This window comes from Salvelinus fontinalis, chromosome 9 (genome assembly GCF_029448725.1).
Source record: "Salvelinus fontinalis isolate EN_2023a chromosome 9, ASM2944872v1, whole genome shotgun sequence".
Classification (NCBI taxonomy): domain Eukaryota; kingdom Metazoa; phylum Chordata; class Actinopteri; order Salmoniformes; family Salmonidae; genus Salvelinus; species Salvelinus fontinalis.
In genome coordinates this window covers 42,692,566-42,707,447 of record NC_074673.1, presented here as the reverse complement: position 1 = coordinate 42,707,447, position 14,882 = coordinate 42,692,566, and the positions used below count along the sequence as shown (strand labels likewise).

Below are 14,882 nucleotides of genomic sequence, written 5' to 3'. Positions count from 1 at the left end.
AAACCTTTAATAAGTGTGTACCAGCCATTCAACCCTGATTTGTAAACACTGTCATCATAGTCAGGTACATCTCTTGTGCCATCTGAAAGTCATGTAATACAATATCCATTATCGATCTCTTTTGGGAAACAATATGTGACGAGAAAAAATGCCCTCACGACATGGAAGCAGAGCCAGAAGTTAAACTTACATTTTCCTTTGAGATACATCATTGACTGAGGGCCCCAGCGGTTTGGATTAAGTTTAATCTGTCAAACAACGTAGATAAACTAATTTAGATCACATGGCTGTAGTTGCTGCATTCACTAGCAGTACAAGTATATCAATACATGTTCTTTAAAAACAGTTCAGAAAATAACAAGATTAATAAAATTATTTACCTTTTGAGCATTTGATTCCACAATCAACAAAATCACAATGATTGTGCAAGTCCATTGAATCGTTGTTCTTGACCTCTACAAATAAATAAACATCCCATTACTTCTCCTTATAGCCTATGTTTTTTGTTGTTGAAAATACTCAAAATTGTAATATCTAATACTTACCATGTCTACAAAAGAGCTGCCTGTCTACAGCCAAGCCAAAACATCTATGATTGGGCCAATGTTCTTGTCCCCTTTTATTGTTAGGGATAGCAACAGGGTCTCAGGTTCAATAGTACCCCCTGTGTGAGACAACTGTTGCAGGTACTCTGAGCTCTCCTAGGAAGGCTGTTGATGTTAGCTCAAAAACAAAAAGCTTACGTCAGGACCTCAATTGACATAATGAAAGTCAATACAATTAGAGTATCTTGGTGTAGCCTGGATCTTTAGATCTGTTTTTAAAGATTCTGCATATCATTTATTTGCAGACATTTAGAAACATTAAAACAAATCACATTGCCTGTATTTAATATTTTATTTTCACAGAATGCTCATCAGTACATTTGGATGTTGTATTTTAACAGAGACATTTGCATAAAATTAAATGTTCTTTCTACATCTTAAAAGGAAAGGATGAAAGAAATGGAAAGAATTGTTCACAAGAACTCATTTTTGATTCATATTTCAAACCAATGACATATGACCCAGAGCTGATGGAACTGTCCTCCATTCTGAGACTTAAACTAAAGTGAGTGAATAAGTTAAATAAATTAATGCATAAATACATGCATAAATCAATTATGTAACAAATAAATACATACGCATACACAATTCACAACATCTTGTTGATAAATATGTTGATAAAAAATGGCAGCTTAAATGTCACCATGTTTAGAACAGACCATATCCAAAATGTTAATCAACTTGTCCTACCTGAGATTCTATCTACAAGCTAGTAGATTTAAATATTGACCGAACAATCTGCGTCAAACACTGGCCGAACTCCTCCAAAATCATTTTCTCAGCTTGACACAGCGTGTAGCCTTCCTTCTCAGCCTCCTCTGCTTGCGCCAGAAGACAGCCGCATGTGGCTTCCACGACGTCGAGCGTGATGCACGACAGAGGACACCTATCAGCAAAAAGACCAACAGTGACCAAAAGAAGGAGGCAGGAGACCATTCTCCTCTCCTTACAACAACAACATAATGCAATTAGCAAGGCCTGAAGAGACCAAATTATTTGTTTGTCAAGTGAAATCAAAATGATCTTACACTACATATGCATTGATATTCATTCATGGCCTACTTCCTAGTCAATTACTTATTAAGCCATCATGTTTAGGATTCATGTATTATGATTTTTTAAACGATTCATGATTTAATTGACTAAACCTGGGGGGGAGGGGGGGTAAGGGAGTTGGACAGAAAGCAGGGAATGATTGCTTTCGGGATATTTTTTTTTTTTTTTTTAAATCTATTTGACATTGAATTAATTTAGATGTCCTCACTTGTCCTTGTCACATTTGGCCTTCTTGTAGAAGGTGGTGTCAGGGCTGTCCCACACCATGGTCTTCCTCTCTGGACTGTCCTCGTAGTTTCTGCAGCCCACACACTTACAGGTGGATGAGCACATTATCTTGGCCTGTATGGGACAATATAAACACTACTGTTACAGACTAGTATTCTACACTGGCTATACCAAACATTAGGAACACCTTCCTGATATTGAGTTGCAGTGCCCTTTGCCCTCAGAACAGCCTCAAGGACTCTAACAAGGTGTTGAAAGCGTTCTACAGGGATGCTGGCCCATGTTGACTCCAATGCTTCCCACAGTTGTGTCAAGTTGGCTGGATGTTCTTTGGGTGGTGGACCCTTCTTGATACACACAGGAAACTGTAGCGCGTGAAAAACCCAGCAGCGTTGCAGTTCTCAGTTCCTCTTAAGTCAAACAGAGTAATGCTTTATCCATACGTACCTCATAGCATTCGCAGTAGTTCTTCAAACAGCCTGAGCGTTTGCAGTTGCAGCCCTTGTTGTGGCGTCCTTTGATCTCTCCCAGTTTCCCGTTTCCAATCTTTGGTCTGAACGCCTCAGGATTTCTGTCCAGACAAATCTTCAGGAAAATTATATGTTTATCAATCTTAAAATAACATAGAAACCAGTTTACCAATAATAATTAAACATTATTTATCACCAACTCCCTATACATCTAGCTCAGTTGACTTTGACAATATTTTTCACTTACAAGATGAAAGATACAGACTAACACTAAAGCATACACACAAAGAAAGGTTCTACCTAAAAGGCTTCTTCGACTGTCCCCATTGGAGAACCCTTTTGGTTCCAGGTAGAACCCTTTTGAGTTCCATATAGAACCCTTTCCACAGAGGGTTCTATCTGGAATCCAAAAGTGCTATTCTATGAAAGGGGTGTCAAACTCATTCCACGGAGGGTCGAATGTCTACGGGTTTTTCAATTAAGACCTAGTCAACCACGTGAGGGGAGTTTCTTACTAATTAGTGACCTTAATTCATCAATCAAGTACAAGGGTGGAGCGAAAACCCGCAAACACTCAGCCCTCCGTGGAATGAGTTTGACACGTGTTCTATGGGGACAGCCGAAGGTTCCTTTTGGAACCCTTTTTTTCTACGCGTGTAGGGGAACCCTGGTCCACTGAAGCTGTTGTCTTCCTGTCTGCTGGCCTTAACTCCAGTGTCTCACTGAGCCATCAAACTCCCCTAATAGTCTGACCCTCTAACCTTGGGCGAATCCTTAAATGGTTCAATACAAACCCTGATTTCATTCAAGCAGTGTAGTGCCTGTTACCAATGACAGCAGGCAGATACTATGGGTGTCCTCTCAACAACTTCATCAGTTGTTTCAAGAAATGACTAGCACTGTTGTGGTGACCATATCATTGGCACACCGGCAAACAAAATTCCACGTGACTAATCAACTAATCTCCTTTCATGCACTCTGGACACGCGTTGGTTGTACCCAACTCACTAACAACCATCAGGTCCTAATTGCCTGGTACTCAGGGCTCTAGTGTCCCTCCATCAGGTCCTAATGGCCTGGAACTCAGGTCTCTATTGTCCCTCTAACCACTCTGACATCTATGCAAATGCATTCGAAAATCACATCAAACACTCATCATCAAGACAGTATCGTGCTTTTAAAACTCACCTCACTGTGCTACACCGGCTCCGACGCTCATCGGACGTGGCAGGGCTGGCAAACAGTTACAGACTAAAAAGTAGGTGCCCAGTGACATGAAACAGGTCAACATTCACAAGGCAGCAGGGCCCGACGGATTACCAGTATGTGTACTCCGAGCATGCGCTGATCAACTGGCAAGTGTCTTCACTGACAATTTCAACCTGTCCCTGACGGAGTCTGTAATATCAACATGTTTCATGCAGACCACCATAGTCCCTGTGCCCAAGAACACTAAGGTAACCTGCCTAAATGGCTACCGACCTGTAGCACTCACGTCTGTAGCCATGAAGTGCTTTGAAAGGCTGGCCATGGCTCACATCAACACCATTATCCAAGAAACCTAGACCCACTCCAATTTGCATACCGCCCCAACAGATCCACACATGATGCAATCTCTATTGCACTCAACACTGCCCTTTCCCACCTGGACAAAAGGAACACCTATGTGAGAATGCTATTCATCTACTACAGTTCAGCATTCAACACCATAGTGCCCTCAAAGCTCATCACTATGCTAAGGACCCTGGGACTAAACACCTCCCTCGGCAACTGTATCCTGGACTTCCTGACGGGCCGCCCCTAGGTGGTAAGGGTAGGTAACAACACATCCGCCACGCTGATCCTCAACACGTAGGCCCCTCAGGGGTACGTGCTCAGTCCCCTCCTGTACTCCCTGCTCACTCATGACTGCAAAGCCAGGCACGACTCCAACACCATCATTAAGTTTGCTGATGACACAACAGTGGTAGGCCTAATTCACAGACAACGATGAGACAGCCTATAGGGAGGAGGTCAGAGGCCTGACCATGTGGTGCAAGGACAACAACCTATCCCTCAACGTGATCAAGACAAAGGAGATGATTGTGGACTACAGGAAAAGGAGGACCGAGCACGCCCCCGTTCTCATCGACGGGGATGTAGTGGAGCAGGTTGAGAGCTTCAAAGTTCCTTGGCGTCCACATCAACAACAAACTAACATGGTCCAAGCACACAAAGACAGTCGTGAAGAGGGCACGACAAAACCTATTCCCCCTCAGGAGACTGAAAAGATTTGGCATGGGTCCACAGATCCTCAAAAGGTTCTACAGCTGCACCATCGAGAGCATCCTGACGGGTTGCATCACTGCCTGGTATGGCAACTGCTCAGCCTCCGAACACAAGGCACTACAGAGGGTAATGCATACGGCTCAGTACATCACTAGGGCCAAGCTTCCTGCCATCCAGGACCTCTATACCAGGCGGTGTCAGAGGAAGGCCCTAATAATTGTCAAAGACTCCAGCCAACCTTGTCATGGACTGTTCTCTTTGCTACCGCACGGCAAGCGGTACCAGAGCACCAAGTCTAGGTCCAAAAGGCTTCTTAACAGCTTCTTCCCCCAAGCCATAAGACTCCTGAACAGCTAATCAAAGGGCTACCCAGACCCCATTTTTACGCTGCTGCTACTCTCTGTTTATTATCTACGCATAGTCACTTTAACTCCACCTACATATTACCTCAATTACCTTGACTAACCAGTGCCCCGCACATTGACTCTGTACCAGTACCCCCTGTATAAAGCCTCGCTATTGTTATTTTACTGCTGCTGTTTAATTATTTGTTACTTTTATTTTCTACGTAACACTTTTTTTCTTAAAACGTCTTAAAAGCATTGTTGGTTAAGAGCCAGGAGCTTGTAAGTAAGCATTTCACTGTAAAGGTCTACACCTGCACATGTGACAAATAAAATGTTATTAGATTTTTTTTATTTAACTAGGCAAGTCGGTTAATAATAAATCATCTTTTTGATTTGATCAAGATGAAGAAAGAAGTTCAACAATAAGTTGAAACTGAGTGTAAAACATGGTAGTTGTGGATGTTGTTTTAAAGCCTAACACAACGAAATGGACTGTGCTTTCTAAAGTGATGATTACTTCAAAACATCCCTTCGCATATTAGATCTCATGTATACGCATAGGACTATGAGCCCAAACCGGAAAATCCTGATTAAAAATAATGATTGTGCTGTTATGCAATACATACCCTACACATGACAGAAAAACATACAAAAAACAAAAAAAAAGATTTAAAGATTTATTTCGTACATAATTGGTCCAGCCTATACTCCAATTTTTATTTTTTATTATAGTAATCACCTTTGTGTGGACTGTATTATTATGCATACTGGATGGACTGGTTACCTTTATGCTACGCTCTAAACTTTCTAATCATGAGTCTGGGAGAGAACCTATAGGCCTAGGCAATGCTGTTGGTTCATTGATTGTGCAGGGCGGATAAGCCTACAGTTATAGTGAATTTGTATTTGAATAGGGCATTTTTTAAAAATATTTTCATAATTAAAAGGCTGACATGGCCTTTAGCTACAGAATATCTCACCACTGTGCATTTCCATCTCCTCTCTCTCCTCAATTCCTCTCTCCAGCGAGCAGAGAGAGGGGCTGTCAATAGTTTAATGAAATACACTGCTCAAAAAAATAAAGGGAACACTTAAACAACACAATGTAACTCCAAGTCAATCACACTTCTGTGAAATCAAACTGTCCACTTAGGAAGCAACACTGATTGACAATAAATTTCACATGCTGTTGTGCAAATGGAATAGACAAAAGGTGGAAATTATAGGCAATTAGCAAGACACCCCCCAAAACAGGAGTGATTCTGCAGGTGGTGACCACAGACCACTTCTCAGTTCCTATGCTTCCTGGCTGATGTTTTGGTCACTTTTGAATGCTGGCGGTGTTCTCTATCTAGTGGTAGCATGAGACGGAGTCTACAACCCACACAAGTGGCTCAGGTAGTGCAGTTCATCCAGGATGGCACATCAATGCGAACTGTGGCAAAAAGGTTTGCTGTGTCTGTCAGCGTAGTGTCCAGAGCATGCGGGCGCTACCAGGAGACAGGCCAGTACATCAGGAGACGTGGAGGAGGCCGTAGGAAGGCAACAACCCAGCAGCAGGACCGCTACCTCCGCCTTAGTGCAAGGATGTGCACTGCCAGCGCCCTGCAAAATGACCTCCAGCAGGCCACAAATGTGCATGTGTCTGCTCAAACGGTCAGAAATAGACTCCATGAGGGTGGTATGAGGGCCCGACGTCCACAAGTGGGGGTTGGGCTTACAGCCCAACACCGTGCAGGACGTTAGGCATTTGCCAGAGAACACCAAGATTGGAAAATTCACCACTGGCGCCCTGTGCTCTTCACAGATGAAAGCAGGTTCACTCTGAGCACATGAGCACATGTGACAGATGTGACAGAGTCTGGAGACGCCGTGGAGAACGTTCTGCTGCCTGCAACATCCTCCAGCATGACCGGTTTGGCGATGGGTCAGTCATGGTGTGAGGTGGCATTTCTTTGTGGGGCCGCACAGCCCTCCATGTGCTCGCCAGAGGTAGCCTGACTGCCATTAGGTACCGAGATGAGATCCTCAGACCCCTTGTGAGACCATATGCTGACACATGCACATTTGTGGCCTGCTGGAGGTCATTTTGCAGGGCTCTGGCAGTGCACCTCCTTGCACTAAGGCGGAGGTAGCGGTCCTGCTGCTGGGTTGTTGCCCTCCTACGGCCTCCTCCACGTCTCCTGATGTACTGGCCTGTCTCCTGGTAGAGCCTGCATGCTCTGGACTACGCTGACAGACACAGCAAACCTTTTTGCCACAGTTCGCATTGATGTGCCATCCTGGATGAACTGCACTACCTGAGCCACTTGTGTGGGTTGTAGACTCCGTCTCATGCTACCACTAGAGTGAGAACACCGCCAGCATTCAAAAGTGACCAAAACATCAGCCAGGAAGCATAGGAACTGAGAAGTGGTCTGTGGTCACCACCTGCAGAATCACTCCTGTTTTGGGGGGTGTCTTGCTAATTGCCTATAATTTCCACCTTTTGTCTATTCCATTTTCACAACAGCATGTGAAATTTATTGTCAATCAGCGTTGCTTCCTATGTGGACAGTTTGATTTCACAGAAGTGTGATTGACTTGGAGTTACATTGTGTTGTTTAAGTGTTCCCTTTATTTTTTTGAGCAGTGTATGTTTAGTTGTGAAAACATCGATGTTCCCGAACAGATTTCACTTGGTTTCGCAAATTAAGCACTGGGTAGCTGCAGGAACATAATTTAAGCACTGGGTAGCTGCAGGAACATAATTGGAGAGCCCATGGCATACAGAGTTTAGGCGGAATATCACCTGTCGCACAGTGAGAGTCTGCATGCTCCTCAAACAGCGGCGGAGTGAAATAACTGGAGAAGCCTACCAGCATGATTGAAAAAGGAACCAACGGGGGGCTCCACTCGCTATTCGAGTGCATATGGCTGACGTCTTTTTCCCCTGCCTATTTGATAATGGGCCATTCTAAATTCAAAAGGAACTCGCACATTTAAGTTATCTTTGTTGCAGGTGTATGGTAACAATTTAATAACATGACAGAAGAAAGCTGCATGCCTCTCTTGCTAGTGTCACTGTTCTTTATTAGGCCTTGAGGCCGATGCGTAGAGCTTAAAAAAGAACAGTGATACTAGCAAGAGCAGCGTGCGGGTTGTTTCTTTTTTCTAAATCGAAATAAAGACAAGATAAAATTGAGAATAGTGAAAATAATATAAACACTTGATAAGAGAACAGCGTGTGCAGCCTGAGGCAATGAACAGAGCGCAAGCTTCTCAAATCATCAATAGCCTATAGTTACATCATAAAGCCCATATATGTTCTGATTTCTAAGACATTCTACGGTTTGTATCATTCACGTCTAAAGTTGACAAATAAGTCTAAATCTAGCGTATAGGACCGGTTTCAAATTATCCCTTTTACGCTCAACATAGCCACTTCATATGCATTCCGGAATGGGAAAAATATCCTTTCTATTTTATTCAGTTATGTTCTTCTTACTATAAAATCATATAATATAAAAGAATGGCAGACTTGTAAGCATATCTTGTCTGCTAAATGAACAAGCCCATAGCATGGCGCATAGCCAGAAAACATACAGAAGGTCAACTCATATTCTGTTCTTTTGAAATACATTTTCTTCATATCATGTTTCTTTAGACCTGCATAAAATAAAGAATGGATTTATTGTGATGGTGTATATTAAATTGATTTATTATACTTTTTAAAAACGTAAATGTTCCAAAGGCATGCATCAGCGGCGTGTGTGTGTGGAGGCCTGGAGATACTAAACGTGTTTATGTTAATTAATGGACAATTACCGTGAGACCGGCAGTATTTTGCATGACAATTATCGGCTGGCAAAATTTCATAACTGCCACAGAATGGACAACTTGTAATCAGTAGGGACAGGAGTTGTTCCTAACCAGGAAAAACTCTAATGAGACAAGTGTTTCACTGTACCTTGATGGCCTTGTATCTCTCTGACTCGTGCTCATTGTTGTTGCAGCAGTTGATGCAGTTGCAGTTGCTGCAGACGTCGCCGTTAGCGAAGCAGTCACAGTAACTACAAAGACGGCATACACAGTGATTAGACCAGTCATGATGACATGGTGTACAATGGCAAATAACATGAGTGAAGGTCTTAGGACACACCCAATAATTGCTGAGTCATTGCTTGGTCATTCTACAAACATTCACACGTGAGATCACACTTGTCAGTCTACATAACAGATAACAGAGTAGGAAAGAAACTACTGTATATGTCACTGGTTGTGATACAACTCACAGTTTGAGACACTGAGATTTAGTGCAGTTGCAGGGCTTCTTGGATTTGGAGTCCCATAGAGATCCACTGAGACTTGATCAAGGTGAAAGAGAAGATGCACAGTTACTACCATGACCTGCTGACCATATGATCTATGACAATATCTGCAGTGTCATAGTCAGCTAGCTAGCACACGGTGTCGCCCCCGCCTCCCGCCTGCTGTGTACCGGAGTCCTCCTTAGGACTAGCTGGCTAAGCTAACACAGTGTCCTCGGCATCATTAACAGAACAGGAGCGAGGGACACTACCGGTGTGTACTTTTCTTCTGTGGGGTTTATCAGCCGTTGGCATTCAACGTTATGGTCAATTACCGCCATTTACTGTACTGGAGCGCCTCTGCCTCCTGCCTAAGTACTGCAGTCATAGCTTAAAAATGGACAAATACAAGTATAAAGAGGGGTTCCTGCGGATGCAGGAATGCCCACATGCAGGAACGCCCCGAATTGCGGGCTGCAGTCACACCCTTCTCAAAACACTTTCAGACTTGAGTGATCACTATTCAACACAACAGCAAGTGGCCACTAGTGATGTAAAGTACTTAAAGACGCACTATGCAGACAAAACAAGCAAGTATAGTGTAGAGAATCATTGTAACATCTAAACCACAGAAATATATTTTCCATAACCAAAAATATTGTATTTTCAGCTGTTTGGAGCTAGTGTACAAAAACGAAAGAGATAATTTTTTTACTTAAGACTGCAAAGCATAGACATAACACACATAGAACAGATTTACCACTTAGACTTTCTTTCAATGCAAATTACAGATCTATAACCAACATTTCTATGTGAATTTGGTCAGGTCGCCCAAAAACGTACATATTGAAACTTCACAACTTTTACTCTACTAGATTCCTAAAGAAAATATGTACTTCTTACTCCCATACATTTTCAATGACACCAGAAATTAGAAAAAAGAAATTACAAAATTACATTTTGAATGCACAGGCAAGCCAGAATTCTGGTCCAATTCACACACATATCAATATAACAGGTTGCCCTCCCTACTGCTTCTGATCTGGCAAACTCACTATACACAAATACTGCGTTTGTAAATGATGTCTGAGTGTTGAAGTGTGTCCTTCTGTCCGTAAATAAAGAAAATAGAAAATTGAGCCGTCTGTTTTGCTTAATATTAGGTAATTTGATGTACAGCATTTATTTTGAACTTTTACTCAAGTATGACATTGGATAATTTTTTCCACCACTGTACTTCAGTACATCTAAAACCAGATACTTTTAGACTTTTAGTAAAGTAGTATTTAAGTGGATTCATGTGGAATCTTTTACATTTTCCTTATCGTTTTAATGGAAAACTGGGGGAAAAATGTGCAGTTTAAACATTAAGAAACAGTTTCCATTTGTCACATCCCTAGTGTTCCTACCGTAAGACACTGCTTGCCGTGGACTGGCCATCAGGGACCAGACATAGGGAGTCAGGATACTCAGGATACTGGTGGTACTGGCAGGACAACCATTTACATGTCACCTTTCAACTTCATGGTCAATTGTTATGAAGTTCATTTTTCTTTTTAGCTTTTCAAGTTTGATGGTTGATTTAGTGTTATTTATCAGTAGTAAAAGCAAACATTCTGGCCTATATGTTTTGATTGTTAGAGCCACAGTTGATCTTATGCAGGTCATGAGACTTGAGGATGAGACAGACATGCTACTGACCTGTGAGAAGTAGGGTGCAGGCATGTGGTTGTAGCTGTATCCAGAGCCAGGAGGACCAGAGGAGACCAGATGGTTGGGGGAAAGGAGGCTGTGGTTGGGCCCAATGGGAGGCAGGCTCATAGAGGGCAGGTAGGACTGAGAAGCTGTAGTACATGAAGAATGAGATTGCAGGATCGATACCACAACACATTATACCCTGCTATGAATATTTATTTATCTACAAATACATAATAAACATTCTGGGATTAAATAGTTTATACATCAATATTGGCTTACTTATTAAAACGCATTCAAATAACCAGAACAGCTCAACAACAGTAGGCCTATGTTGTATGGGATGATCAAGATTCTTCATGTCAGCCTACACATCAACAACACAGCACTAAGATGTGATCTGCCTGCCTCTAACCTTTTCCCATTGAGTAGCTCTGCTCTGAGTTTTCCTTAGAGGATGTGGTGTAGTAGTGGGTCTCTGGACTGGAGTCAGGGTGGCCAGGAGGCAGGGAGTGGAGCATCTGACCTGGGCTACAGTGGTTCATTACCACCATCTGCCCTCGGCCACTCATGTTGCACACAACCTAGATAAACCCCCACAGTGGACGTGTCATAATACCCAAAAAACCAAGCAGTCAAATAAAGAAATGGTTCCAATTGTTTTTCCACCATTCCTTTTGCCCATAGGGGATTTTGAAACACTTAAAATAAGAGCTGTGTTTTGTGTAGGCTTACCCTGGCGTGACGTTTTGGTAACCATGTAAATCTCTCGGATAAGGTGACTTTTATCAATATATTCAGCTCTACTCTGAGATTCGAAAATGCTAATTAGCATCAAAGTAGACATCATGCAAGACTTCAAATCCCTGCAAGCTTTTGTACATCATTTTTAGCTGACATCTTTGCTAACAGGCACTGTCTCAATTTAAAACTTGCGCGAGACAGTTCACAGAATTGTCAATTTAAGGAAATGTTGCTTATTTATTCATTAGTAAATGTTGTTAACATTAGATAGTTAATCTAGAGATTCTTACCTTTGCCTTGATTCGGCAGTCTCATCCAGATCATGGCATTTGTAGTTCTGTATGAGCTAATTAGCGTTTCATTTTGAGGGGGTAAATACAGGCAAATATATTGATAAAAGTCACCTTGCCCGAGAGAGATTTCCATCGTTATCAAAACGTCACGCCAGGGTAAGCCTACACGAAACACAGCCATTATTTAAGTGTTTCTAAAATCCCTTATGGGAAAATGGATGGGGAAAAAACTATTTCAACTATTTCTGTTTAATTGCTAGGTTTATGGGTATTATGACTCATACTGTGGTACTCTTATGGAGTTACAGTTGACTTCTACACACTCACAGAACTATGTCCATCTGTAGAGTAGGCCTTCATTGTGGAATTGAATGTGTACTGTAGTGCCTGAAGGTAATACATGTTGTGTAATGATGGACACTTCCCACTGGGCACACACTGGTTGAATCGATGGTTTCCACGTCATTTCAATGAAATTACATTTAACCAACATAGAATAGACGTTGAATTGAAGTCTGTGCCCAGTGGGTTTTATATATAGCTCTCAGCTAAACAATTAGACACTCACAGTGGCATTCTCCCCAAGCTGGTGGTCTAGGTGCTGTAGATACACAGTGAGCGGCTCGTTGGCCTAGAGACCGGAAACACAGAGATTTTATAATCAGATGCCTGGCATTTCATAGCTAAAGATGCATATCACTGAGAATCCACACAGTAATGGTCTTGAGCTATGGTTGTTATGAAAGGACCTTCACATATCCTCTTGTTAGAATTATTGCTTATTAACACAAACTAACACACCATTTGACTCTTGTAAGGTCATTGCGATCATATTTAGAATACTGCTCTATCTTTTGACTCAGAGAGCCCTATTCAATAATAACCATTCAATCAGGTTTCCAAGGCTAGATAAAATCATATAATTCTCTTTGCTATGCGAAACTGCATATTCGAATTGTCATGCTGACATTTAGCCTGTTTTTCAGAGTCAACACTTTTTCATTGATCACATGAATCCAAGAATGTGTCTATTCCTACAGTGCAAAATTCATGAAATAAATGCTTTCTGGTAAAGGTTGTATATGGTCCTGCATTATACATTACTACGCATTACCATTTATCTGTGTCATTGCAAGCATGTGCAGTATGTAGGTTACATGTACACTTGTACACATCATACAGTAAGTTGGAAATCCTCTTACAGACTGACTGATGTCCATTTGTTTCTGAGGCATTAGCTCGGCCATAGTCTCCTGTTTGCGATAGGACTCTGGTCCGTGGTCATCCTTGCTGTCTGGGCAAATGCTCGCCACAGCATCATAGATTTCACCCTGGACAAAACAAAATGAATATGTAACATAACACAAACTTCAATTAGAGAAATATACTGTACCACCTCAATAATTGATTGTGATATCAAAATATCCAATAAAATATCAGTGTATTGGGTAAGTACATTCTGCATCGCCGGATGCCCAGGGTTTGCACCTTTTAGACCATTCTATTGGTCATTTAAAAGATCTCCACCCACTCGGGGCACCAGGCGTTGCAATACGAACTCACCCATAGATTGAGGATTTTAATGTAATTTCTAAGGTTTGTTGTTGGTTTGAACAACTTACTGACAACATATTGCTGTGGACTGGGCCCTCCGATGACCACTGGCCACCAAGTGAACTGAGATGACTGTTATTAGCTAAACTGGGGTTCATTAAATGGAACGGGCTAGACTGGGGGAGCACATAATCTCCATGAGTAGCAAATTGGTATTGAGGAAGTGAGAGCTCAGCATCATGTGGAGGTGGGTAGAATCTGTAGTTGGTACAGTGGTGGTCCATCCTGCTGGACCCAGCTTCTCTGCTGTACCCTGACCACTCTCCACCTGAACCATGGGGCATCACTCCTGGCACACTGAAGTCAGTGTGATCTCCTGAATCAATGTTGACGTCCAATGTTCTTAGGTGGCAACCATAGTTCTCAGAGGAATAGACAGCGGAAATTTCGGATCCATTGTCCAGACTTCTTTGGTTTTGTTCTTTGAGGCAACTCATTCTAAACAAGGATCCTACCTGACAGAAGCACAAATCAGTGACAGTGGTGTTAGCCTTGGTAGGTAGTAAAACACTGTCCCAGAGAAGCATTTTAGGCTGACTTCATGGTTAGAATCAATGAGCATGGTTCTAACGATTCATTTAGCCTTAAGATGCTTTTGGGAAAGCGGCCCAGATGTACTAGTCTAGTTAAGTTAGCTAGAAAATCAGTCAGTTCACCATTCAATAATACATTTGACATATAGGTTTCCTTCGTCATGGTTTTAGGGTTTGCTTAGCTAGAATAGATAGTTGAGCTAATTACTGTAGCTAGCTAACTTGGTACAATACTATTCATATACATGTTTTAAGGGATTTTTCTCGACCTCTCTTGTTCCAATAGCTATTAGTTGGACAGTTCACAACAAATAACAATATCCTGGTGTTTCAAAGCTAATTAGTACTAGCTAGCTACCTCCACCAATAACTTTACCTGACAGTCAGTTGTGGAAGAACCTTTCCTGAGGCGAAGTGACTGGTGATAGAAATTATTTAGATTAGGGGAGGGGGCGCGAGCCACATCCATCTTTCAAAATGGATGCGTTCGATGGCTTGGCTGGTGCAAGGGGGGGGTTTGGATTTGCACTTTGGGACTAGTAATAATGTTATTTATTTTAAATTAGTAATGAATAGGGATTGGACCGATTTAAGACGGAAATAATTTTTGATTGGCTTGTATAGTTTACTAATTCTGTGGGGTTTGCCAAAAACACACATCCTTGGTATTTTTACACATCTAAATAGAATACATATTTGTTATTATTGAATATTTTGTTAGTATCCTATGGAGGGTGATC

The 14,882-nt window shown here is 41.9% G+C and overlaps 1 protein-coding gene across 2 annotated transcripts; it reads right to left on the bottom strand.

Moving 5' to 3' along the window:
- Nucleotides 1-883: 883 nt before the first annotated feature.
- tesmin (testis expressed metallothionein like protein) lies at nt 884-14,637 on the bottom strand. Of its 2 annotated transcripts, none has more exons than XM_055934503.1 (12): nt 14,519-14,637; nt 13,618-14,064; nt 13,198-13,326; nt 12,564-12,626; nt 11,374-11,542; nt 10,965-11,107; nt 10,673-10,749; nt 9,249-9,320; nt 8,924-9,026; nt 2,337-2,474; nt 1,870-2,003; nt 884-1,491 (listed from the first exon to the last, which is right to left on the bottom strand). In XM_055934503.1, the coding sequence occupies exons 1-12, from the start codon at nt 14,609-14,611 to the stop codon at nt 1,308-1,310; spliced, it is 1,752 nt and encodes a 583-aa protein (XP_055790478.1). In that variant the 5' UTR covers nt 14,612-14,637; the 3' UTR covers nt 884-1,307. The 2 variants fall into 2 exon arrangements, with proteins under 2 accessions (XP_055790478.1, XP_055790480.1); XM_055934505.1 differs by having other exon boundaries at nt 13,618-14,060; nt 14,519-14,605.
- Between the last annotated feature and the right edge of the window lie 245 nt (nt 14,638-14,882).

Excerpts from the sequence above, each read along its gene's own strand:
- tesmin (XM_055934503.1), bottom strand. The coding sequence starts at position 14,611 with ATGGATGTGGCTCGCGCCCCCTCCCCTAATCTAAATAATTTCTATCAC. Across the intron at positions 2,475-8,923 it reads AGAGATACAAGGCCATCAAG|ATTTGTCTGGACAGAAATCC; the intron begins GTACAGTGAAAC and ends ATTTTCCTGAAG. Across the intron at positions 2,004-2,336 it reads ACTACTGCGAATGCTATGAG|GCCAAGATAATGTGCTCATC; the intron begins GTACGTATGGAT and ends TGTCCCATACAG.